At 38.7% G+C, this 27,603-nt stretch overlaps 1 protein-coding gene across 1 annotated transcript; it reads left to right on the top strand.

Moving 5' to 3' along the window:
- The first annotated feature begins 507 nt into the window (after nt 1-507).
- Nucleotides 508-27,600, top strand: LOC138894244 (uncharacterized). Its single transcript, XM_070178926.1, has 4 exons — nt 508-552; nt 16,190-16,483; nt 16,570-16,755; nt 27,287-27,600. Exons 2-4 carry the CDS (start codon nt 16,438-16,440, stop codon nt 27,598-27,600), a joined length of 546 nt encoding a protein of 181 aa, XP_070035027.1. The 5' UTR covers nt 508-552; nt 16,190-16,437.
- The last annotated feature ends 3 nt before the right edge of the window (nt 27,601-27,603 follow it).

Below are 27,603 nucleotides of genomic sequence, written 5' to 3'. Positions count from 1 at the left end.
AGCTCATGCTTATACCACTACAAGAAAAGTGGTCTTTAACGACCACTTCTTCACGAAAAAAAGTTAATCCAGTCATTATATGTGTACTTATAGTGGCCAATATTTATTCTGGTCGTTAAAATTATTTTTTACTGTATTTTTTACGAGGGAATAATTTCCGGCCCTTCAAATTATGTCAATCCCCTCGTTAAATCTAAATAAAAATGAAAAATGAGCGCTAATTTTTCCCTTCTTTTTTTTCTCAACCAACTATCCGCGCATACCCCCCAAATTATCAAAAAAAACCCTACAATCTCTCACTCTAATGCTGTCCCAAAATACGTACAACAACTTCAGCAAAGAAGAGGCAAAGAATCACGAACAAATAGGGCTCTCGCTGCAACTGGCCACTACTCGATCGGCGAAGAAGTTCTCAAGTGAAGTTAACACTATATATACAGAGCAAAACTCAACAAATAATCACAAAATAATTTGGGCTTCTTGCTGTACAATCTGTCTTCTCTGGTGAATCTGTGTCAATGCTAATAGGGTTTCGTTCTCCTTCTCGTCAAGGTAAACTCAAGTCGCTAAACTTGTAGTTATAACTATTGTGAAATTGGGTCCCTTTTTTTTTTATGTCTCTGCTTTTCAAATATTGGATTTCTTCTTAGAATTACATGTATATTTTTCTGATTTATAGTTACATTGACGCCCTTTATGGCGAGGCATCTTGCAGTACCTCTGCTATTTGTTTGCTTACTCGAAGATTAAGATTTAAGAATCAAACATGTTTGTAAGGATTAAATTTACCTCTTAGTTTGTAACAATATGTGTTTAGATGTGGTGTTCCTTAGATCTTCACTGATTAGTTCCTGAAAAAACCTCTTCTTATGACCATTTGTGATCAAAGCAATCTGCAAAAAGATTATCATAATATTAATGTATTATTTCAGAAAGATTCAACAGAGAAACTCCATGTAACAATGAAAATAATATGTTAGTGGAATAAAAATAGCAAGGCATGATGTTGCTATTTTTAAAAAAATTATTGCCTTTTGCTATTGTATATAATTACTACAGAAGAAAAATACTTCTTTGACTAGTTCTCTGAAAAGTTATTTGCTATATAATTTAATGAATTAATCAAGTACTGTTTTCTTATCTTACCTAGAAGATGATGTTCTGGCCAAATAAAGTTGAACTATATTTCTTAATTAGCCCTTTAATTTTGATTCCAGAAAATAGAAGTTGTTATATGATTATTGTTTTGTTTTCATTATATTTCTTAGTGATGTTTGTATTCATTATTGTAAAAGTTGTTAGATGATCATTGTTTTGTTTCTAAAGCATTGGTCGTGGCTGTGATACTTTAGAAAGCTCACATATGTAACATCTGTTTGCTTTTACTTTAGATTTTTCAATCCGAATTAGCGATTTTAAAGGCGATACGATGATTATTATCGATTTTGCTTTAGTATACATTTGTACTACATACAAGTTGAAATGTTTGCTTATTTGTTGGCTTGTTGAATAAGTGTTTACTTCTGGCTAATACATATATTTTAATCATATATACATATATATTACATATGCACCAGATTATGGCGCCTGATAAGAAATGGATGGAACTTGTCAATGACTGACTTGGTAATGCTTACAAGCTTGGGGTGGACAGTTTTTTGGATTTTGCTTTTACAAGATTAAGTGAAGCGCGTGTAATACGTTGTCCATATATCAAATGTTGTAATACATCTTCGGGAACACGTGAGATGGTTAAGTCACATTTAATAGTACATGAAATAATTTAAAATTATACTTTTTGGTATCATCACGGAAAAAAGTTAGGTGAGCCACAATCAAATTCAGAAGATGTTGAAGATGATGACATTGAAGAAGTTGATGGTAAGGATGAAATACATAGGATCCTAAGATATTTATACCCTGATTTTGATGTAGATAATACGAACATTGATGGTGATGATTTTCTTGAGGAGGAACCAAATCTTGAAGCAAAAAAATTCTATAGGCTTTTAAAGGATTTTGAGCAACCATCGTACCAAATTTCAAAAGTTTCTAAACTTTCTACTATGGTTAAATTGCTTCATATCAAAAGTATTGGGCGTTAGAGTCATGAGTCATTTACAATGTTGTTGAAGATGTCGAAGGAAGATCTATTGCCTGATGAATCAAACTTGCCAGATTCATATTATGAGATAAAGAAGATAATTTAGGATCTTAGACTTTCTTACAGGAAGATTGATGCATGTAAGAATAATTGTATGTTATATTGGAAGGATGACAAGTTTCTTGAATCTTGCAAAGTTTGTGGAGCATCTAGATGGAAAGAGGATAAACATAGTGGAGAAACTAAATTTAAGAGTGGGAAAAAAGATAGCGCACAAGATTTTACGTTATTTTCCCTTAAAGCCAAGACTCCAAAGATTGTTTATGTCCTCAAAGATATCATCTTTAATGACATGGCATCATGAAAAAAGAGTTGACGATGGAATAATGAGGCACCCAGCTGACTTAATGGCATGAAAAAAGTTTGATGAGCTTCACCAATCTTTCGCCGCTGAATCTCGCAATGTTCGACTTGGACTTGCTAGTGATGGTTTTCAGCCACTTGGAAGTTCTAGAACTCCGTACAATATTTGTCCTGTTGTACTTATTCCTTATAATTTACCACCTTGGCTATGTATGAAGCAAGAGAATTTTATTTTGTCGATACTTATTCCTGGTCTTGAAAGTCCGGGAGATGCAATTAATGTTTATCTTCAAATTTTGATGGATGAATTAAAGAAATTATGGGAAACTGGAGTGGAGACCTTTGATGCGTCAACTAGACAGAAATTTATGTTGCATGCAGCTTTATTATGGACCACTAATGACTTTTCGGCCTATGCAAATTTATCTGGATAGAGTAAAAGAAAATTGGCTTGCCCATGTTGCAATAAAGAAACATCCTCAATTAGGCTAGAAAATGATAAAAAGCAGTATTATATGGGTCATAGACTCTTTCTTCCTCTTAATCACAAATAGAGGAATGATAAAGAATCATTTGATGGCACTAAGTAGCGAAGACTACCATCCAAAATTTTATCGAGTGAGGATATACTTGATCAAGTGGATCATTTAGATGGTTTACCACTAACAAAGGATCCAAAGAAGAAGCCTAAAATATCACATGAGAGTAGGAGTAATAATTGGAATGAGAAGAGTATTTTCTTTGATCTTCCCTATTGAAAAACTCCATTATTGCGACATAATTTAGATGTGATACATATTGAGAAAAATATATGTGATAATATTTTGGGGACAGTCTTAAATATCAAAGGAAAAACCAAAGATACCATAAAAGCTCGATTGGATTTGCAAGTAATGAACATAAGGAAAGAATTGCATCCAATTAAGAATGGGGATAAATATGAGCTACCAATATCATGTTACACGTTATCTCCTGAAGAGAAGAACAGATTTTTCAGATTCCTAAAGAACTTAAAGGTTCCAGATGAATATTCATCAAATATATCTCAGTGTGTCAATACTAAAGATCGCAAAATTTCAAACCTAAAAAGTCATGATTGCCATATTCTTCTACAATATTTACTTCCACTTGCTATACGTGGTATGCTTTGCAAATCTGTATGTGAACCTCTTATTGAGTTTTCTTTATTTTTCAACTTACTTGGAGCAAAATGTTTAAGAATGGATAAGTTAGAACAAATAGCAACTCAAATTCCTATAACTCTGTGCAAGTTAGAAAAGGTATTCCCTCCTTCATATTTTATGTGATGGTGCCCTTGCCGATCCATTTAGATATTTAGGCTATGATTACTGGACCTATTCAATATCAATGGATGTATCTAGTGGAGCGATGGCTATACTTTTTGAAATCTTTATTTGGTAATAGGGCTTGCCCAGAAGGTTCTATTGCGGAGGGATATTTGGCAATTGGATGTTTGACTTTATGTTCAAGGTATTTGCATACAATGAAAATAAAGTTTAATCGCCTTGAGCGAAATTATGATGGTGGTGTTATTGAATCTGATGGAGGTTTAACAGTTTTTTGTCAACCTGGAAAAGAATTAAGAGTTGAAAAATTAGACAAACTTAATCCAGATGAATTAGAGCAAGCACATATTTATATTTTGAAGAACTATGATAAAATTCAACCATTTCTCGAGTAAGTATTGACTCGACATACTAATTCACTTATACTTTATCCATGATTTCAATTAAAATGACATGTTATTCTTTAATTTTTTGTAGAGAGTTTTCACAAATTCCAGGTGATACCTCTCAAAAACATTCAGATAGGGCGTTCATTAGCTGGTTAAAAAAAGGTTAGTACTAGTTATATACTATTGTTATTTTTTTAAACATAATTTTTATATAGTATTTGCTAATTAAATTATATAATTAATTTTGATAGGTTGTTGAATTGTACAAATGTGATAACAATAAGAAAATGGAAGATTTGCTCACTTTATCACGTGGTCCCCTACCATATGTGAGACGTCTCAAAGGTTACATTACTAATGGATATAGGTTTTATGTGTAAGACTATGATAGGGGTTTGAGAACTTAAAACTATGGGGTGGTTGTAGTTGGTGAGACAGATGAAGAGAATAAAAGTATTGATTATTATGGAGAACTTACTGAGATTCTTGAATTGCAATTTATTGGAGGAAAAAGAGTGATTTTGTTTAGATGTATCTAGTTTGATGTGTATCACCAAGAAAAGGGAGTTAAAATGGATGAATATGGCTTTGTGAGTGTTAACTGTTAGCGATTATTGAAAACTAATGAGCTATTTGTATTAGCAAACCAAGCATTACAAGTATTTTATGTCGACGATCCTTCAAATAAAGTATGACGATCTGACCGGTCGTTTCGAGCATTTGCACTTCGCTCGGTAGTTTGAGGGTATGAGTAGCTCCGTATGATGTATTATTACTTGTGTGAATCGTCAGTTTTGATTTTCAGGTTATTCAGAATTGATTTGGAAGAATGAATTTCATGATTGAAGCTTTAAGTTGGAAGATGTGATTAAGTTTGACTTTTGCGAATTTGACCCAAGAACGAAATTTTGATTGTTCCGTTAGGTCCGGATGATGATTTTAGACTCGAGCGTATGCCCGAATTTGCATTTGGATATTTCTAGAAGGATTTGGCACTAATTGGCGAAAGTTAGAAAATTGAAAGTTTGAAAAGTTTATAAGTTTGACCGGGAGTTGACTTTGATGATATCGGGTTCAGATTGTGGTTTTGAGAATTGGAATAGCTTCGTTATGTCATTTGGAACTTGTGTGCAAAATTTGATTTCATTCCGGGTTGATTTGATATATTCGGCGCGAGTTTTGGAGGTTGGAAGTTCGAAGTTTATCAATTTTGATTTGAGGTGCGATTCATTATTTCGATGTTAATATGCGTGATTTGGAGCCTCGAGTAGGTCTGAGTTATGTTATAGTACTTGCTAGTATATTTGTACGGGGTCCCGAGTGGCTCAGAGGAGTTTCGGACGAGGTTTAGATCGTTTGGATCAATTTTTGTTAAGACCGATTTTTGAGGAGTCCTGGTGTGATCGCACCTGTGAAATTTTGAGCATTTTTTGCTCGCACTTGCGTGATCCCAGAAACAGACTTTCTGCCACATGTGCGAGGGAAGGCTATTAGTGGTCATTCACAGGAGCGAAACTCTTGCTGCAAAAGCGACGCCGCAAAAGCGGCTAAGTGGGTCGTAGATGCGACGATACCTGGGCACAATCTATATATCGAGAGTTTGGCTATTTTATTCACATTTTGAGTTGGGGAGATCGGATATATGCGATTTTGGAGGAAAATTTCATCACAAGGATTGGGGCAAGTGTTTTATACTCGGTTTTGATTATATTTCGTGATTCTATCTTCGTTTTTGGTAATTGAATTATGAATTTTTAAAGATAAATTGGGGGGTTTTAGCCTAAAATTTCATAGAGTGAGTTTTTGAGTTTTGAACATCGATTCAGAGTCGAATTTGGGTGAAACTAGTATGTTTGGACTCGTAATTTAATGGGTTGTCGGATTTTATAAGTTTCGTTGAGTTCCGAGGCGCGGGCCTGGGTTGGACTTTTGAGTTAATTTTGGACTTTTGATTAAAGATTCGACCTTTATCGATTGAGTTTGTTTCCTTTTGCATTATTTGATGTATTTGAGTTGCTTTTGGCTAGTTTCGAGCCGTTCGGAGGTCGGTACACATGAGATGACATTTTTGGAGCATCGCTTTGCCTGCTCAGTATTGGATTAGGCTTGTTCAAGGTAAGTAACACTTCTAAACTTGGTGTTAAGGGTATGAAACCCCGAATTACATGTTATGTGATTGATGTTGAGGTTACGCGCATGTTAGGTGACGGGCGTGTGGGCGTACACCGTATGAGTTGTGATTTAGTCGATTCCGTGGAACTGTGTAGCTATCTTATATGAACATTTTTACTGTACTCTATGTGTTAGAGCACTTGACCTATAATCTGTGCTAGAAATCATGTTTAGGCTATATGCTGGTACGATTGGGACCTACATCGGTCGTTCTTTGCTGTCGAGTTATGTGCTTAATTGCAGTTATGTACTCCGTCACATTCATCATTTCATATCATGTCTCAGTCTCTGTTATCATATATTGTCACATCCCGTATACTTTATTAGGGCTGCTTAGTATGGGCATTGTGAGCCCGAGAGAGTAAAGAGATTATTGACTGAGTGAGGCCGAGGGCATGATTGTGAGTTATAATTAAGAGATCAGGCTGCATGCCACAACATGTTTTTATTTATTTATGACTGGATCTGGCTTATTATAGCGCTTGATCTGAAGGAGCCCCTCCGTAGTCTGCACACCCATAGTGAGCGCAGTGGATATTATATTTGGGATGGAGTTCCCTGGGCATGGAGTTGCCCCATATATTCATATTTGGGATAGAAATCCCTGGGCATGGAGTTGCCCTGTACTTTTATATTTGAGATGGAGTTCCCTGGGCTGGATTGACTCTATACAATACTGCTTGACTGACTGTCAATTGCTATTTATATTGAAGGATGGATCTTCCCTCGGCTAGACCTGCCCCGTATAGTACTGAGTGATTGAGTACTCTGAGAGTGTGAGTACATGAGTTCATCATTGAGATGCATTAAATTTGACATGTGTACTTGAGATGCAGGCATAGAGATGCATTTGCTCATGCTACCCGATTTTGGTGACATTCATGATTTCACCTGTATATTGACATGTAGGCATAAGATGTATTTTCCTCATGCTATCTGAAAATGAAACATGTTATTTATTGTTGAAAGGTTTTTTTTTGGAAAAATCACAGTTTTCAAACTTATTCATATATTTTTGAGGTTTTCGTGGAAAGATCTGGGATCTACTGTTTTACTTGAAAAGCATGCCTATTTTTCGTAACTGTGAACCAGCTGAATTTTTTCTTGTACCATCTTTATCATATTGTTATGAAATGTTGTTGGTTATTGGAGTTGGATCCTAACCCTTGTCCCAACTCGTCACTACTTTCAACCTAAAGTTAGGTTTGTTACTTATTGAGTACATGGGGTCGGTTGTACTCATACTACACTTCTGCACCTTGCGTGCAAATATTAGATGTTGATGTTGCTGTGCACGGTGGGAGCTGAATTTGAAGATGTGCTTGTGTTCCAGTCATAGCTGCCTCTTGATCTTGGTAGCTTTAGAGTTTTAATCTGTTTTTGTATAGTTCAAACAGATGATGTACTTTATTTCATATCAGGTTTGTAAATTCTAAATCTTAAAAACTCTTGATTTGCACTACTAGTCCTTAGGGAGTTGTATAAAATTCAGTTGTCTCAACTTTGATTCACATCAGTGTTATTATATTATGTTATTTTGTTAACTGGCTTACCTAGCGGGTTGGGTTAGGTGCCATCACGACAGTTTGGTTTTTGGGCCGTGACAAATTGGTATCAGAGCTCTAGGTTCATAGGTTCTACGAGTCATGAGCAAGTGTCTAGTAGAGTCTTGCGGATCGGTATGATGACGTCCATACCTATGTTCGAGAGGCTATAGGACATTTAGGGTAAATTTCCCATCTTTCTTTCCTTATCGTGCAGAATTGATTCAGTTTGAAGCGTAACTCTTCGATTTCCTTTCACATATTCGAATGCGCATGTGAGCGCTCGATATTAGCTGTGCATCGATGGCTTGAGGATCCCATGGATGAGGTGCGAGACATGTTTTCTGTGTGTTGGTGATGGGCCAGTCTAGAGGACTTGAGGCCGAGTTTTGACCGTAGCTTGAGCATAGGGATTTTGGTTATGTGAGTACGTGCTTTTGGACTTATATGTCCGGTAGCATCCCTATGAGTGGAATTTGTGACTCGATGAGTGGCTGGATGGCCATATGATGAGTATGCTGTGACTGCGGGATGTGTTCAGATGGTTTGAATGTGACGGAAAGAGTTTGCTTGCGATGGGAAAAGGACTATTGGGTGCTTGATTGGTGTCTTGATGTGACGTATAGTCTCGAGTTATGAGTGTGTTGAAAGATTGTTCATGTTGTTTAATTGTGGAACGAAGTAGATTTTCATGTCTTGTTGTGAGTTCAGACACAGGAAGATTAAGTGATGACATAGTAATCGTGGTTGCGAAAAGGTATAACAAGATGCCAATTTGAGGCTAAACAGGTGGGTTATCTCCTGCGGAGTAATCTACGGAGGTGTGATCCTTATAATGTTGTATGGAGAGTTTCTTTTCTACCGTGGGGTATATATGTTGAGATTTGAATTTGAATTTGGTTGAGAAAGTTGACCTGATCGTCATATGGATATATGCGAACTTAGTAGATAATTTGAGGTACTATATGGTTTGTGTTAAGTGAGCTTATGAAGGATTTAGTTGAATCTCCTTGCGGTATTATGGCAGTAATAGAGTATGGGTATGGTGAGCTATCAGATGTTCTATTCTATAACATTGAGCTAAGTGGGGGAGTCTGTTATTGACAATTTGATTTTATGGTTACGTGTTGTATTAGTTTTTGTCTGAGGCATACTTGTGGATCGGTTATGACTTGCAGAGGTTGAGCTCGAGGATGACTCGAGTAAAGAAATTTCTGGATATGGGTTATATTACACCTTATGGGTATATGGAAATCATGGAGTGATTTGAGTTGTTATTCGTGACGGATGTAGTGCGCATGGTGTAGAAATTTGCTTGGTTGTGCTAAGGCGGGGTCACTTCTTTAGGTGTTGTTCTGCTAATGGGGCACAGGTCATTCGGCCTGTTTGGTCGGTGTAGTTGATATTTGAGCAGGGTGGATGACTCTCGAGAAAGTTCTAATAGATTCAAGATTTTCATGTAGCAATTATGAATTTTCCAGATTTGTATATGGCTAGGATTTGAGATTTACATTGGATGGTGTCGAGACTCGCGGTATTTCTATATCATTAAGGATTTTACATTTCGGTATCAGAAAGGTGAAGGAAACAGCTTCAGATTCACAGAAGGTCTCTTTAGAATGGGTATCTCGGTTGCGGTACGTTTGGGGTGCTTAAGAGGGAATACAACGGCTTATGGGCCTTAGGGCGGTGTGATTTTATGCTAGGATCTCTTGTGGTGAGGATCGTGGTAGTCTAACAAGGAGAAGTGTTAGTTTGAGGGCAATTCGGAAGGAACTCGGAGAAATAGGATAGCTAGGTAGTAGGTTGGATCAACACGACAATGGATATGATTGGTTCTTTGGGGTACTTATGATATGGTGAGTCTCTACAGGTGTTTCGTGGCAATGCTCTTGGGTTTTGGTGACCTGCGTGGCTTGGCTGAGTTAGAGGAATTCGGTTCTGATGGCTTGGTTATGTGCAAATGGGTTTCGAAGAGTTCTCGATTGTTTTTAACACAGTTTGAGATGGATATTTCCTACCGGCGTGAGGAGCATGTTGCGTATTGTGACTTTCTCCTGGGTGGGATCAAATGGAAGGTTTCTGACTGATCGGGTAGGTATTCTGCTGGACTCAGAGTTGATTATGGGATTCTCGTACTTTTTATATGATGGCATGATAGATGCGGTGTGTTTTGTGGGATTGAGATTTGCGTGTGCAAGGTCACGGTTTAGTTCTGAAGGAAAGGTCATAAATTCTTAGGCAGCATGGACAGTTTCAGATATTTAGATGGATGCTACTTGGTAATTCCTGAGAAGGGTATGCATTTCAGAAGGCGCACTGTGTGTTGACCTACGGATGCTTCATTGGGATTGCGGTACTTGCCTGGTTGATTGACTGTTGATATTCAGATTTTTCTATGTGGAACGAAAGAATTTTAGAAGTATTTCTCGTGGGATGATCGTGTATGAGAAATGTGTTAGACATTCGGGCGATGGAGTTGGGATCGGATATGGTGATTCATGTGTTCTATGGACATGGAGACCAGGAATTCTCAGAAACAGATTGTTTCGTGGTTGTGGAATGTGAAGTTGTGGCCGAAGCTAGCCAGATGATAATATGTGTTATGGTTCAGTCATTGTGGACTTTCGGAGTGTTATGTATCTATTTGTGGGTGACCAAAGTGGATTTGGGGTCCATTGGCAGGGCCAATGAGGATGTGTATTCTACAACGGATTGGATTGGTTGACTCCGTACTACTGTTGTTGAGGGATGTGCCATTCGGTTAGAGTTGAGCTTATTCGTGTTCGGAGATGTTCTATGAGTTACCCTTCTATGCTACGAAAGGTTGGGATCCGTTGGTTATAGGCACACATGGTGCGGTCCTATTTGAGCCTTATAGCGGAATTCGAGCAAAACGGAAATTAGGGTGTTGAATGGTTGATTGTACCTTGGTTATGTTCTCTCCAGACTGTGCTATATTGTGCTATTTGCTTCTCCTTGGTTATGGTCATGCACATTGGGTACTTGATGACAAATTGTGCGTGGTTATTGATTTTGAGCATTGTGGCTTGAGGTATTTCATGTGGACCAGTGTTTGGATGGGGTCACACATTGCAGCGAAGTTAAGTTGGGTTATGATCCTTTGTGTTAGATTCGTGAGTCTTGATTCTACCATGTATGATGTGTTCATAGCTCTGCGGTTGTGGTGGTACTTGTTGATTTTGCGGGGCAGTTCTCTCAATTGAGTCATTTTCCATTTTGGGTACATTTGAGTTGTTGCTTATTGGTGCACAGATTGCACAGGTCGTGCTTCTAGGTAGTATTGGTGTAGCATGTCAATAGGATAGTTAGGCTTGATAAAGTAAGATCATTAGACCTAGAATGGGTGCCATCAGAGTTGTTTTCGGTATATCTGGAAGGATAATGTCGCTGATCGACTTAGAAATTAACTATAGTTCTTGTCGAAGGAGATGGAGATCCATGACTTGTTGATCTGATAAGTGGTTATGAGTTTCTTTGTGTTTCTTTCATCATTGGCAGTATACGAAGGTTTTAGAATGAGATTTTATTTGATATGAGGTTTATTACCGGTACCGGGTTTATTTTGAGGAGTTATTGTGATCGGAAGTTATTGCTGCAAGTACGCGAGTTATGCGATATATCATGTGACTACATCTTGAGTTATGGCTATGGCTTGATACGAGATTTATACAGTGTGTAGATGCGAGATTTAGATCTTATAGGAAATTTCAGATGTTGGAAATTGGATTATGTGGTTTACGGGCTAAGGTTGAAGTAATGATCTTCAGTTATGTTGCGTTGTCAGGCCTATATGGAATAGGGTGACGTAGGATCACCCCCAGGTATGTGCGTGGCAAGGTTATACAGCAATTTGATGGCTTTGGAACGACTCTTGGCACGTTCGAGAACGAACGTATGTTTAAGTGAGGGAGGATGTGACGACTCGACCGGTCATTTCAAGCATTTGCACTTCACTCGATAGTTTGAGGACATGAGTAGCTCCGTATGATGTATTATGACTTGTGTGAATCATCGGTTTTGGTTTTCAGGTTATCCGGAATCGATTTGGAAGAATGAATTTCATGATTGAAGTTTTAAGTTAGAAGAGGTGATTAAGTTTGACTTTTGCGAATTTGACCCCGGAACGAAGTTTTGATTGTTCCGTTAGGTCCGGATGATGATTTTAGACTCGAGCGTATGCCCGGATTTGCATTTAGATATTTCTAGAAGGATTCAGCACTAATTTGCGAAAGTTGTAAATTTGAAGGTTTGGAAAGTTCATAAGTTTGACTGGGAGTTGACTTTGATGATATCGGGTTCAGATTGTGGTTCCCAGAATTGGAATAGCTTCGTTATTTTATTGGGGACTTCTGTACAAAATTTGAGTTCATTCTGGGTTGATTTGATATGTTCGGCGCGAGATTTGGAGGTTGGAAGTTCAAAATTCATCAATTTTGATTCGAGGCGCGATTCATCGTTTCGATGTTATTATACATGATTTGGAGCCTCGAGTAGGTCCGCGTTATGTTATATGACTTGTTGGTATATTCGGACAGGGTCCTAAGTGGCTCGGAGGAGTTTCAGACGAGGTTCAGATCGTTTGGATCAATTTTTGTTAAGGCTAGTTTTTGAGCAGTCCTGGTGTGATCGCACCTGCGGAATGTTGGGTGCATGTGCGACGTCGCACAAGCGAGGCAGTGGCCGTAGAAGCGGCATGGAAGGATCAAGGAAGTGTCGTAGGTGCGAGGTTATTTTCCGCACCTGCGTGATCGCAGATGCGGTGCTGGGAACGCAGAGGCGATGGAAGTGCAGAAGCGCATTTTTAACTCGCACCTGGATGATCGCAGAAGTGGACTTTCTGCCGCAAGTGTGAGGGCAGGCTACCAGTGGTCATTCGCAGGAGCGAAATGCTTGCCGCAAAAGCGATGCCGCAGAAGCAGCTAAGTGGGTCACAGATGTGACGATACCTCGGCAGAAGCTATATATCGAGGGTTTGGCTATTTTATTCTCATTTTGAGTTGGGGAGATCGAATTTAAGTGATTTTGAAGGCAAATTTCATCACAAGGATTGGGGTAAGTGTTTTATACTCGGTTTTGATTATATTTCGTGATTCTATCTTTATTTTTGGTATTTGGATTATGAATTTTTAAAGAGAAATTGGGGGTTTTAGCCTAAAGTTTCATAGAGTGAGTTTTTGAGTTTTGAACAATGATACGGAGTCGAATTTGGGTAAAACTAGTATGGTTGGACTCGTAATTGAATGAATTATCGGATTTTATAAGTTTTGTCGAGTTCTGAGGTGCGGGCCCAGGTTGGACTTTTGGGTTGATTTTGGACTTTTGATTAAAGATTCGTCCTTTATCGATTGTGCTTGTTTTCTTTGGTATTATTTGATATATTTGAGTTGCTTTTGGCTAGTTTCGAGACGTTCAGAGGTCGGTACGCGCGGGATGATATTTTTGATCATTGCTTGGCCTGCTCGGTATTAGATTTGGCTTGTTTGAGGTGAGTAATATTTCTAAACTTGGTGTTGAGGGTATGAAACCCCGAATTACGTGTTATGTGATTGATGTTGAGGTGACGCGCATGCTAGGTGACGGGCGTGTGGGCGTGCACTGTGTGAGTTGTGATTTAGTCGATTCCGTGGAACTGTGGAGCTATCTTATCTGAACATTTTTACTGTACTCTATATGTTAGAGAACTTGAGCTGTAATCTATGCTATAATTCATGTTTAGGCTATATGCTGGAACGATTGGGACCCACAATGGTCGTTCTTTGCTGTCGGTTTATGTGCTTAATTATAGTTATGTACTCAGTCGCATTCATCATTTCACATCCCGTATCATTTATTAAGGTTGCGTAGCATGAGCATTGTGAGCCCGAGAGACTGGAGAGATTATTGATTGAGTGAAGTCGAGGGCATGATTGTGAGTAATATTTAAGGGATCGGGCTGCACGCCGCAAAATATTTTTATTTATTTATGCCTGGATCTAGCTTATTATAGCGCTTGGGCTGAAGGAGCCCTTCCGAAGTCTGCACACCAACAGTGAGCGTAGTGGATATTATTAATGGGATGGAGTTCCCTAGGCATGGAGTTTCCCCATATATTCATATTTGGGATGGAGTTCCCTGGGCATGAAGTTGCCGTGTATTTTTATATTTGTGATAGAGTTCCCTGGGCTGGATTGGCCCTATACAGTACTGCGTGACTGACTGTCAGTTGCTATTTATATTAAGGGATGGATCTTCCCTGGGCTGGACCTGCCCCGTACAGTATTGAGTGATTGAGTACTTTGAGAGTGTGAGTACATGAGTTCATCATTGAGATGCATTGCATTTGACATGCGTACTTGATATACAGGCATAAAGATGCATTTCCTCATGCTACCCGATTTTGGTGACATTCATGATTTTATCTCTATATTGATATGTAGACATAGAGATGTATTTTTCTCATGCTATCTGTAAATGACACATCTTATTTATTGTTAAAAGGTTTCTTTTTTGGGAAAATCACAGTTTTCAAAGTTATTCATATATTTTTGAGGTTTTCGGTGAAAGATATGAGATATACTGTTATACTTGAAAAATATGCCTATTTTCCGTAACTGTGAACCAGCTGAATTGTTTCTTGCACTATCTTTATCATATTGTTATGAACTGTTGCTAGTTATTGGAGTTGGACCCTGACCCTTGTCCCAACTCGTCATTACTTTCAACCTAAGGTTAGGTTTGTTACATATTGAGTACATGGGGTCGGTTGTACTCATACTACACTTCTGCACCTTGCGTGCAGATGTTGGATGCTGATGTTCCTGTACATGGCGGGAGCTGGATTTGAAGGTGTGCCTGCATTCCGATTATAGCTGCCTCTTGATCTTGGTAGCTTTAGAGTTTTAATCTGTTCTTGTATAGTTCAAACAGATGATGTACTTTATTTCATACCAGCTTTGTAAATTCTAAATCTTAAAAGCTCATGATTTGTACTACCAGTCCTTGGGGAGTTGTATAAAATTCAGTTATCTCACCTTTGATTCACATCAGTATTATTATATTATGTTATTTTATTAATTGGCTTACCTAGCAGGTTGGATTAGGTGCAATCATGACGGTTTGATTTTTGGATCGTGACATAAAGGCTGGCATGTTGCAAGAAAAGTTTACCTCGTGATACTTTTGACATTTTGCAAGAAAAGGATGACGATTTGGAGAATTTGGATAATTCTACACAAATGAAAAAGAAAAGAACTCATGAAGGTTTTTGACCTTTATCGTGCATGCTGTTAATATTTATTTTCTTAGGCCTCTTGCTTCTTGCTTTCTATGATAACTGGAACTAATAGTTAGTATGAATCCATTTAACTGGAACTAATAGTTAGAATGAATCCATTCATGGATTTTCTGGACTTGCTAGGAATAAAAATGTAAACGACTGTTATGGGTACTCCCTGCAGTCTGATGTACTCATTTGGTACCAATTTGTGGTACATTCAGAATAAAATTTCTACCTTATAAAAAAAAAATAAACTGCATAATTTGGCATACTATTGATTCATTATAAATCTCATTTTGTTTTTTCCTTTTACAATATTGCCAACACTAGTTACATATTTATCATGTTTAGACTTCTTTCAAGGCTCATACTCTTGTCTTATTATTACTAGTAGAATAGAGGTAATAGAAAATGTACAATCAGTTTATCCTTGTTCCAAAGAATATAATGTGATGCATTTTTACTTGACATGAATTTTCAGTTAAAATGGACTTTTAGCAGTAAGAACTTATCGGCATTACAAATATAAAAAGTCCAAATAATTTTATTTCTTTTATTTTCATGAGATGGAAAAATTGATTTATCTTTGATCTTATCTTATTAGTGTTGAACATTTTGTGCTGCTAATGATAGTTTTCTCTTTCTTTCTTGAAAGAAATTCGCAACAATATGTCGTTGGGCTATGTGGTTTTACAAGTGCAACCTTGTTGTATCATGTATGTTGTCTTTGTTTTTCTAACTACAGATAAGTTCATCATCAGTTGGCTATAAATTTTTCCCCCTTTTGACAGGAACTAATATTGGTTTCTATTTTTGTTGTAAGAAAAGGGCTGCAATGTCTTGTTAAATATGTGATTTTACAAGTTCAGCCTTGTTGTATTTTGTTTGTGTTTTCTAATTCTAACACAAGTTAATTCTTTTATCAGTAATATTGGCATGAAAAATTTCTTGTGGATGAATAATTTTATTACTGATCTTAATGATTTTTATCTTTCTCAACTAACAATTACTCCATACTTATCTTATTTTAGGTTGACATGAATCCATCAAAATTTCAGAAGTATGAAATGGGAGCAACTTCAAAGAATGTATATCATGCATATATTCAACGTGGTGCTTTAGCAAGGGGAAGAGGACACAACTTTGCATCTTTGGGATTTGTAAAAACAAGTATTGAAAAGAGAACTCTGACTGGAGAAAGAAAAAATCACAACTCAACAGCTTTTGAGCAGAATAAGCTTGCACATACTAATAACCTTGTGCCCATGATTTCGCTTCGATGGAAGACGATGCTCTCCTCTCTCAAGACGCTAAAGCGATGCAAGGTCCCTTAAGTTATAATTTTTTGTTTTGTTTTGTTTCTAATTGGACTGGTATTGGTTTGATGTTTCACATAAATTAAAATTTGCAGAAATAGGAGCAGCTTTGAAGAATGTACATCATGCATACATTCAACCTGTGACTTTAGCAAGGGGACGAGGGCAAAGCTTTCGATCTTTGGGCTCTGCAAAAATAAATGATGGCAAAAAAAATCTGATTGGCGAGATTAAAAATTACAACTCAGGGGCTTCTAAGCAGAAAAAGCTAGCATATAATAGTAATAATCTTATGACTCCTGGTTTTGATACGATGGAAGACGACATTTCCTTCACTCAAGAAGCTAAAATGATGCAAAATCTCAAGTTTTAATTTTTTTTGGTTTATTATTGTAACGACCCGATCGGTCGTTTTGAATATTATAATCCCGTTCCCCCGTTTACTATTCAATTTATGCTTTACAGTTATTTTATGACTTATCGTGTTAGTTGGTTCGGGGTTCGGAAGGCATTCGGAATGAAACGAGACACTTAGTCTCATAATTGAAAACTTAAGTTGGAAAATAATTGATCAGATATTGACTTATGTGTAAATGACCTTAGATTTGAATTTCGATGATTCCAATAGCTCTGTATGATAATTTTGGACTTAGGAGCATGTCCGAAAAATTATTTGGAGGTCGGTAGAGGAATTAGGCTTGAAATTGCTAAAGTTGAATTTTAGGAAGTTTGACCGGGGGTTGACTTTTTGATATTAGGGTCGAAATCCGATTCTAAAAATTAGAATACTTTCGTTCTGTCATTTATGACTTGTGTGCAAAATTTGAGGTCAATCGGACGTGATTTGATGGGTTCCGGCGTCGTTTGTAGAAATTGGAAGTTTCAAAGTTCATTAGACTTGAATCTATGTGTGATTCGCGTTTTTAGTATTGTTGGATGTGATTTAAAGGTTTGACTAAGTTCGTATGATATTTTATGACTTGTTGGTATATTTGATTGAGGTCCCGGGGGGCTCGGGTGAGTTTCAGATGGTTAACGGATCAAATCCGGACTTAGAAGAAATCTGAAGTTTCTGCCTTCTGGTGCAATCGCACCTGCGGAACTTGGCTTGCAGGTGCGACCACGCAGAAGCGCAATGGACATCACAGGCGCGCAAGGTTCGCAGAAGCGGATAGGAAACTCGCACAAGCGAGCTCGCAGGTGTGAGCTGAGATGCGCAGAAGCGGAGGCTGGGCTGGGCTGGTGACTGTGGAGCACAGATGCGAAAGGCATCTCGCAGGTGCGGACATGCTCCTGCGTGTGGGTGATCGCAGAAGCGAGGGAAAATCCGCAGAAGCGGTTAAAGAGGCCGCAGGTGCGGAACCTCTGGACAGTGTACAAAAATAGAGGGTTCCGTGATTTTCTCATTTTTGGATATTCCAAACACGGGTTGAGGCGATATTTGAGTGAGAAATTATGGAAAAACTTGAGGTAAATCCCTTGTGATCATTTCCACTCCATAATATTGATTTATCATCGAATAATCCGACTAAATTACATGTTTTTGAGGTGTAAATCGGAGATTTGAACTTAGAGATTTGGAAATAAGATTTGACGATTTGGGAGTCGAGTTGAGGTGGGATTTTGGTAAAATTAGTATGGGTAGACTCGTGGTGGAATGTGCTTTCGGATTTTATAACTTTTGTCAGGTTCCGAGACGTGGGCTCCACGGGCAAGTTTTGGAGTAAATTTCGGATTTTTATGGAAAAATCGTATTTTCATATGGATTTAATTCCAATAAATTTTATTGACTGAAACGAATTATTTGTGACTAGATTCGAGGCTTTCGGAGGCCGATTTGTGAGGCAAAGGCATAGCAGAGTAAAGATATTCACGTTTTGAGGTAACCATTTTAAATCTGATCATGAGGGTATGAAACCCCGGATTATTAGTTTATGTGAGTATTCTGGAGGTGACGCACATGCTAGGTGACGGGCGTGTGGGCGTGCACCATAGGAATTGGGACTTGGTCCATTCAATGAAACTGTAAAATTGTATAACTTGTTGCTAGCTATATGCTCTCCCTGTGTTATAGAGATTTGACTGCAAATTATGTTATAAACAATGCTTAGGCTATATGTTAGTACTGTTGGGACCCACAGAGGTCGTGTACATGTTGAACTACCTGCGTAATTGTTGTTTTGTACTCAGTCACAGTTTACTTGTTTATTTTATCTCAGTCTCTATTGTATATTATTGATGCATCATATCATTGTTGTTTGGGCTGATTTCATGATTATTGAGAGCCCGAGAGACTGGAGAGATTTGTGACTAAATGAGGCCGAGGGCCTGATTGTGAGATATTATATTATAGCACGTGAGTTATCCATGCAACACGTGAGTTGTCCGTGAGGGATATTATAGCACGTGAGTTGTCCGTGCAGCACGTGAGTTGTCCGTGCGGATCCTTGTATTATACTATAGCACGTGAGTTATCCGTACATCACGTGAGTTATCCGTGCGGATCCAAATATTTATACTATGGCACGTGAGTTGTCCGTGCAGCACGTGAGTTATCCGTGCAGATTATAGCGCGTGGGTTGTAGGAGCCCCTCCGGAGTCTGTACACCCCCAGTGAGTGCGGGTACCTATTAAGTGTGAGTGCTGAGGGCTGAGAGCCGAATGGTTGAGCTGTTGTGACGAGTTGAGTATCTGTTGCCCTGAGAGGATGTACTTTCTTTTCATTTGTTGTTTCACTTAGTTGCTATCTGTCATTGATGTGAAATTTTCTGAAAGATTTTATATCCGGATTACATGAACTTGAACTGTATAAAACTGATTTGACTTAAACTTTTGGAATTTAAAGCATGTCTACTCTATGCTGGAATTACTGAAAAATGAACTGTAATTGTGTAGCTCGTCATTATCTTCAGTTCCTTATTTATTATTGTTACTTGCTGAGTTGGTTGTACTTATACTATACCCTGCACTTTGTGTGCAGATCCAGGTGTTCATGGACATAGCGTGTGTTGATTCTCTCACACAGTTGATTTTCCGGAGATTTAGAGGTAGCTGTCATGTTTCGCAGACCTTGTCACTCCTTCCCAATCTCCTTGTTACTGTATTTGGTTTCATACTATCATAGACCGTATTTTTTAGATTTGTATTCATATTAGATGCTCATGTACTCAGTGACACCATATTTTGGGGAGTGTTCGTATCAGTATTTTTGGGATTTTGTATTGTATTTAAATATTATGTTTTTCAAACTTAAAGGAAATTGGGGGTTATTGATGTTATCGGCTTGCCTAGTTTTGAGATAGGCACCATCATGATATGTCAGATTTTGGGTCGTGACAAGTTGGTATCAGAGCCCTAGGTAACATAGTTCTCACGAGTCATGAGCAGGTTTAGTAGAGTCTTGCGGATTGGTACGAAGATGTCTGTACTTATCTTTGAGAGGCTGTCGAATCCTTAGGAAAATTTCACTTTCTTGTATTCTATCGTGAGAAATTGATTCAGCTTGAAACATAACTCTTTGAATTCCTTCCACGCATTTTGTATGTGCGTGTGAGCGCTCGGTATCAGCTGTGCATCGCCGGCTTGGGATTCTATGAACGAGGTTCAAGATGTGTATTCTGTGTTTTGGTGATGGGCCAGTCCGGAGGACTTGAGGCCAGGTTTAGACCGCAGCTTAGGCTTGGTAGCTTCAGTTGTAACATGTACATTTGGACTCATATGTCCGGTAATGTCCCTACGAGTGGAATTTGTGGCTCGATGAGCGATGGAATGGCCTTGTGATGAGTATGATGTAACTGCGGGATATGTTAAGATGATTTGAATGTTCTTTTATTCCAGCTCAGTATCTGTATTTTTTTTATAATTTCAAGACTGTGCACGGGTTGCTACGATGGCTATGCGTTATTATCGCACAATATTGGTGTAATGGTAAGTTGCTCGTTATGCGTTGAGGCGGCGAATGGCTCGAAGAGAGGATTTCTCAGTACATGATTAAGGGGTTCAACAATTAATTCCAGCGGAGGAAAGGCTGTCGGACTATAGATGTCCAAGTTTGGTTGTTAAAGTAACAAGACTTGGTATTTGCGAGCATGGTCAAACTTTCATTGTGATGCTGTGTCGCCGTCCTTGTTTGAACGCATTATGGTCCACCGGTGTTACAGTCTTCTTGGATTTTGCCTTCGGGGCAGGGAGTTATGAAATGGTGCATGAGGGGCGGTTGCTAGAGATAGCTGTATGCAGCGGTTCAGAATCGAATGAGTATTTCTAATGTTGATGGCTCGAGAAGGATGATCTTCGAAGAGGCTTAGGGTCGGTAACAATTTATTGGTTCATTTGCTTCAGAGATGCATTTTGATTTGATGCAACAGTTGGGTAGCAAATTATGAGGGAAGACATGACGGAAAGTGTTTCGCGGTAGTTGAAGTACTAGCAGGTCAAGTAAGAGAAGTAGAGGTTGAAAAGTTGCTTAAAGGAGATGGTTTAACTGAAGTAAGAGTGACAGATTAGCATACGGATTCTGTGGTAGGGTAGTCGCGCGCCTTGAGAAAGTGTAGAACGGTTTGGAATCGTGATAGAATGTGATTTGGCCTACAGACTGTATTTTGGAGTGATGGTTACTGTACGAAGAAAGATTGAATATGGCAGAAAGGAATTTGTTTGAAATGAAGAGGGATGTGAAGATCTGATTATCGTTTCAAGCGCAATATGACTTGAGTTCGGAAGGTATTGTTGAACTTTCAATTGATGTCAAAAGGCAAAGTGCAGACTTATACAAATGGTGGGCGAGCATGAGCTCAGGAGAATTTACTGATTACGTGATCTTTTCACCCATTGCAGTGTCGTCGGAAGATGTCGGTAAGGAATTCCACGGGTGGGTTATCTCTTGTGAGCAGTTAGCGGTGACGTGATGTTGATGAAGCTTCTGCAAGGAATATTACTTGCTACCCGGTAAGAGGTCGAGTGTGTGACTGTGGCTGGTGATTCAGAATGTTCATGAAAAGCTTAACAAAAGACTTCGAGAAGTCTGGCGGGTTAACGGTGCGAGATCATGGTAATTGAGAAGGAGAAATCCTTGTGTGTTCTAAGTTTATATAATTGCAGCTTAAAGCTAAGTGTGGGAGCCTGCTATTGACAATTTGATTTAAGGGTTATGTGTTAAATTTTAGTTTTGGTCTGAGTCATACTTGTGGATCAGTTATACTTGCAGAAATGGAGATCGAGGATGACTCGAGTAAGAAAATTCCTGAATACGGGTTATATGGCACTTTATAAAAATACGAAAATCATGGAATGGTTAAATTGTTATTTTGAAGAACGTAGTGCGCAAGAAGTATGAATTTAATTGGTGGTGTTAAGGCATGGTTACTTCTTTGGGGGTTGTTGTGCTAATGGGACATGTGCCTTTCGGCCCGTTTGGGCGGAGCAAATTAGATTTGAGCAGAGTGGATGACTCTCGAGAGGGTTCTAATGGATTCAAAATATATATGTGGCAATTGAAAATATTTCAAATTTGTATATCATTAGAATCGGTTACTTACATTGGATGGTATCGGGACATACGGTAATTCTGTATGACTATGGATTATATATTTCAGTGTAAGAAGGGCAAGAAGAACAATTTTAAATTAACATAAGCTATTTTCAGAGTGGACGTTTCGGTTGGGTTACTTATGGGGGTGTTTAAGAAGAATATAGGAACTTATGGGCATTAGGGCGAAGCAATTTTATGTTAGGACATTTGGTAGTGAGCTTTGGGTAAGTATCATGGAGTTCTGATAAGGAGAAGTATCAACTTGAGGATAATTCAGAAGAAACTCAAGTAAACAGGACCACTGGGTAGTAGGCTAGACCAGTATGGTAATGGCATGTTCGGATATTTTTGGGGGTAATTATGATGTGGTGAGACTCTATAGATGTTTGGGTGGCAATATTCTTGGGTTTGGTAACCTACATGGCTTGGTCGAGTTAGAGGAATTCAATTTTGATAGATTGGTTATGTGCAAACAGATTTCAAGGTGTTCTTGATTGCTTCTACCATAGTTTGAACTGGATATTTTCTACTGGTATAGGAAATATGTTGTGTATTATGATTCCCTCCTGGAAGGAAGCAAGAGAAAGGTTTCTAACTAATCGGGTATGTAATTTGCTGGTGACTCAGAGTTGATAATGGGATTCTTGTGCTTGTCATATGATGGCATAATAGATGTGGTGTGTTGTGCGGGATTAGGATTTACATATACAATGTGACAGTTCAGTCTTGAAGAGAAGGTAACGAATGTTGGATAGCATGGTCAGTTTCAAATATTTCTATGAATGTTATAACTGCTCGGTAATTCCTGAGAAGGGTGCACATTTCAGAAGGCGCGTTGTGTTTTGACTTACGGATATTCATCGGTATTACAGTACTTACCTGGTTGATAGACTGTTGATATTCAAATTAATGCTATATGGCACGGAAGAATTATGAAAGTATTCCTCGTGGGATGATCGTGCATGAAAAATGTGTTAGTCATTCGAGTGCTGGAGATGGGATCAGTTACGGTGATTCATGTGCTCGATGAATTTGGAGACTGTGAGTTCTCAGAAGTATATTATTTCGGGGTTGCGACCTATTTGAGGTGAGTATTTTATTTACAAATCGGTGGAGGCACTAGTTGTGTTAATTATTTGTGATAGCTATGCGCTATGAGTGCGCATATATGTGAGGTTTGAGCCCATGTGCGGGCATCGGAGCAAGTATTTATACTCGAAAGAATGCTTAGGCTATGATATGCCTAGAGTTGATTTTTAAGCGTAAAGTTATAACATTTGTCGTGTTCTTACCTTTGTTGAGAACTATCTGGGCTACACTTGAGGTTACAAAGAGGCTAATTCCTTGAATAAACGGGGTAATTACTATTTCTGCATTAAATTGCCGATTTGAAGTGTGATAGCAGACTTTGCACATGCTTACCCTATGGCGTGCTATTTATACCAGTCCAGGAGCATGAGAATCTTATTGCATTATCATATACAAGTGTACTTGTTTAATTTCTCTTGTATGATATGCTGGGACTGGAGGCCTGTGACCATGCTAGGCGATTCATACTATTGGCACGTGAGTTGTCCGTGTCGTGTGTGGGAATTTTATTTCTTTGATAATTTATCGGATTTCATTGCTTTTCTTCCTCTACGATAAAAGTTACATGAGCATCGTATTTGAGGAATTGTGTACATGCACCTATAGTTATCCTCTTCATGAAATTTGAGGAGTTGGTTGTAATATTGTGGTTGTGGTGGTGCGTGTTGAACTTGCAATATGGTTCTCTTCCTTGATACATCTCCCATATTTGGGTACACGGATTGCGCAGTGGTGGCTGGAGTTATATTGATGTGGCGTGTCTGTGGGATAGTTGTGTTTAATAATATAAGATCATTGCACCTAGAATGGGTACTATCAGGCTTGATTATGGTATATTCAAGAGGGATATGGTTTTGGTTGAGGCGAGAGAGCTCCATGGGTAGTTGATCTGATGAGTGGTTATGAGTTTTTGATTATTTCTTTCATCATTGGTAGTGTATGAAGGTTGTGGAATGATGTTGACTGCAGGGATTTATACTAGTACTTGGTTGGTTTGGAGTAGTTACTGTGATCAGGAATGGTGCTACGAGCGAGTGAGTTGTGTAATATGCTGGGTGATTATATCCGTGATTATAGTTATAGCTCGATGCAGCTTGTTTAGACTCATATAGTGTGTAAATGTAAGATTCGTGTCTGGAAAAGTAATTCTGCAGGTTGGGAATTGAATTCCTAGGTTTTTGGGCTAAGGCTAAATTAAGGATTTTCAGTTGTATTATGTTGTCAGGCCAATGTGGAATAGGGTAACGTGGGATCACCCCCGGGTACGCGCATGGTAAGATGAAATAGTGATTAGATGGCTTGGAACAACTCTTGGCACGTTTGAGGACGAACGTATATTTAAGTGGGGGAGAATGTAACGACTCGGCTGGTCGTTTTGAATATTATAATCCCGTCCTCCCATTTACTGCTCAATTTATGCTTTACAGTTATTTTATGACTTATCGGGTTAGTTGGTTCGGGTTCGGAAGGAATTCGGAGTGAAACGAAATACTTAGTCTCATAATTGAAAACTTAAGTTGGAAAAGAATTGATCAGATATTGACTTATGTATAAACGGCCTCGGATTTGAATTTAGATGATTCCAATAGCTCCATATGGTAATTTTGGAATTAGGAGCGTGTCCGAAAAATTATTTGGAGGTCGGTAGAGGAATTAGGCTTGAAATGGAGAAAGTTGAATTTTGGAAAGTTTGAGCAGGGGGTTAACTTTTTGATATCAGGGTCGGAATCCGATTCTTAAAATTGGAATACCTCCGTTATGTCATTTATGACTTGTGTGCAAAATTTAAGGTCAATCGTACGTGATTTGATGGGTTCCGGCGTCGTTTGTAGAAATTAAAGTTTCAAAGTTCATTAGGCTTGAATCTATGTATGATTCGCATTTTTAGTATTGTTGGATGTGATTTGAAGGTTTGACTAAGTCCGAATGATGTTTTCTGACTTGTTGATATATTTGGTTGAGGTCCCGGGGGGCTCGGGTGAGTTTCGGATGGTTAACGGATCAAATTCAGACTTAGAAGAAATCTGAAGTTTCTGCCTTCTGGTGCAATCGCACCTGCGAAACTTGGCTTGCAGGTGCGACCACACAAAAGCGCAATGGACATCGCAGGTGTGCAAGGTTCGCAGAAGCGGACAGGAAACTCGCACAAGCAAGCTCGCAGGTACAAGCTGAGATGCGCAGAAGCGGAGGCTGGGTTGGTGACTGTAGAGCGTAGAAGCGGAAGGCATCTCGCAATTGCGGACACACATCTGCGTGTGGGTGATCGCAGAAGCGAGGAATTTCGCAAAAGCGAGGGAAAATCCGCAGAAGCAGTTAAAGAGGCCGCAGGTGCGGAACCTCTGGATAGTGTACAAAAACAGAGGGTTCCGTGATTTTCTCATTTTTGGACATTCCAAACACGGGTTGAGGCGATATTTGAGCGAGAAATCACGGAAAAACTTGAGGTAAGTCCCTTGTGATCATTTCTACTCCATAATATTGGATTATCATCGAATAATCCGACTAGATTACATGTTTTTGAGGTGTAAATCGGAGATTTGAGCTTAGAGATTTAGAAATAAGATTTGACGATTTGGGGGTAGAGTTGAGGTCGGATTTTGGTAAAATTAGTATGGGTAGACTCATGGTGGAATGGGCTTTTGGATTTTGTAACTTTTATCGGGTTCCGAGACATGGACCCCACAGGCAATATTTGGAGTAAATTTCGGATTTATATGGAAAAATCGTATTTTCATATGGAATTAATTCCAATAACTTTTATTGACTGAAACGAATTATTTGTGACTAGATTTGAGGCATTCAGAGGCCGATTTGCAAGGCAAAGGCATAGCAGAGTAAAGAATTTCACGTTTTGAGGTAAGTAATAGTTTTAAATCTGGTCATGAGGGTATGAAACCCCGAATTATTAGTTTATGTGAGTATTATGAAGGTGACGCACATGCTAGGTGACGGGCGTGTAGGCGTGCACTGTAGGAATTAGGACTTGGTCCATTCCGTGAAATTGTAAAGTTGTATAACTTGTTGCTAGCTATTTATTTTATCTCAGTCTCTATTGTTCATTATTGATACATCATATCATTGTTGTTTGGGCTGATTTCATGATTATTGAGAGCCCGAGAGACTGGAAACATTTGTGACTGAGTGAGGCCGCGGGCCTGATTGTGAGATATTATATTATATCATGTGAATTGTCCGTACAACACGTGAGTTGTCCGTGCGGGATATTATAGCACGTGAGTTGTCCGTATAGTGGTGAGTTGTCTGTGCGGATCCTTGTATTATACTATAGCACGTGAGTTGTTCGTGCAATACGTGAGTTGTCCGTGCGGATCCAGATATTTATACTATGACACGTGAGTTGTCCATGCAGATTATAGCGCTTGGGCTGTAGGAGCCCCTCCGGAGTCTGTACACCCCTAGTGAGCGTGGGTACCTATTGAGTGTCAGTGCTGAGAGCTGAGAGCCGAGTGGTTGAGCTGTTGTGACGAGTTGAGTATCTGTTGCTCTGAGAGGCTGTACTTTTTTTTATTTGTTGTTGCACTTAGTTGCTATCTGTCATTGATGGAAAATTCTCTGAAAGATTTTATATCCGGATTACATGAACTTGAACTGTATAAAACTAATTTGACTTAAACTTTTGGAATTGAAAGCATGTCTACTCTCTGCTGGAATTACTGAAAAATGAACTGTAACCGTGTAGCTCGTCATTATCTTTAGTTCCTTATTTATTATTATTACTTGCTGAGTTGGTTGTACTCATACTACATCCCGCACTTCATGTGCAGATCCAGGTATTTTCGGACATAGCGGGTGTTGATTCTCTCACACAGTTGATTTTTCGGAGATTTAGAGGTAGCTACCGTATTTCGCAGACCTTGTCTCTCCTTCCCTATCTCATTGTTACTGTATTTGGTCTCAGACTATCATAGACCGTATTTTCCAGACTCGTATTCATATTAGATACTCATGTACTTAGTGACACCAGGTTTTGGGGAGTGTTCGTATCAGTATTTGTGGGATTTTGTATTATATTTAAATATTATGTTTTTCAAACTTAAAGGAAATCGGGGGTTATTGATGTTATCGGCTTGCCTAGTTTTGAGATAGGCGCCATCACGACAGGTCAGATTTTGGGTCGTGACAGTTATAAGATTGGAAGTTATTTTATGCTTTACTCAAATCAAAATCTGCAGAAGTTGGAGTTACTTTGAAGAATGTACGAGACACTTTCAGTCAACCTGGTGCTTTAGCAAGGGGACGTGGGCAAAACATAAGATCTTCGGGCTCAGCAAAAGGAAGCGTTGGAAAGAAAAATCTGGTTGGCGAAAGTAAAAATCACAACTCAACAGCTTCTGAGCAGAATAAGCTAGCACATAATAGTACTAATCTTATGCCTCCTAGTTTCGATCTGATGGAAGATGACGTTTTCCTCGCTCAAGAAGACGAAATGATGCAAGGTCTCATGTTTAATATTTTTTTTGTTTGTTATAAGACTGAAATTTATTAGGAA

This window comes from Nicotiana tomentosiformis, chromosome 6 (genome assembly GCF_000390325.3).
Source record: "Nicotiana tomentosiformis chromosome 6, ASM39032v3, whole genome shotgun sequence".
Taxonomy (NCBI): Eukaryota; Viridiplantae; Streptophyta; class Magnoliopsida; order Solanales; family Solanaceae; genus Nicotiana; species Nicotiana tomentosiformis.
Note: the sequence above shows the minus strand (reverse complement) of the source record. Positions and strands in the feature narration are given on the sequence as shown.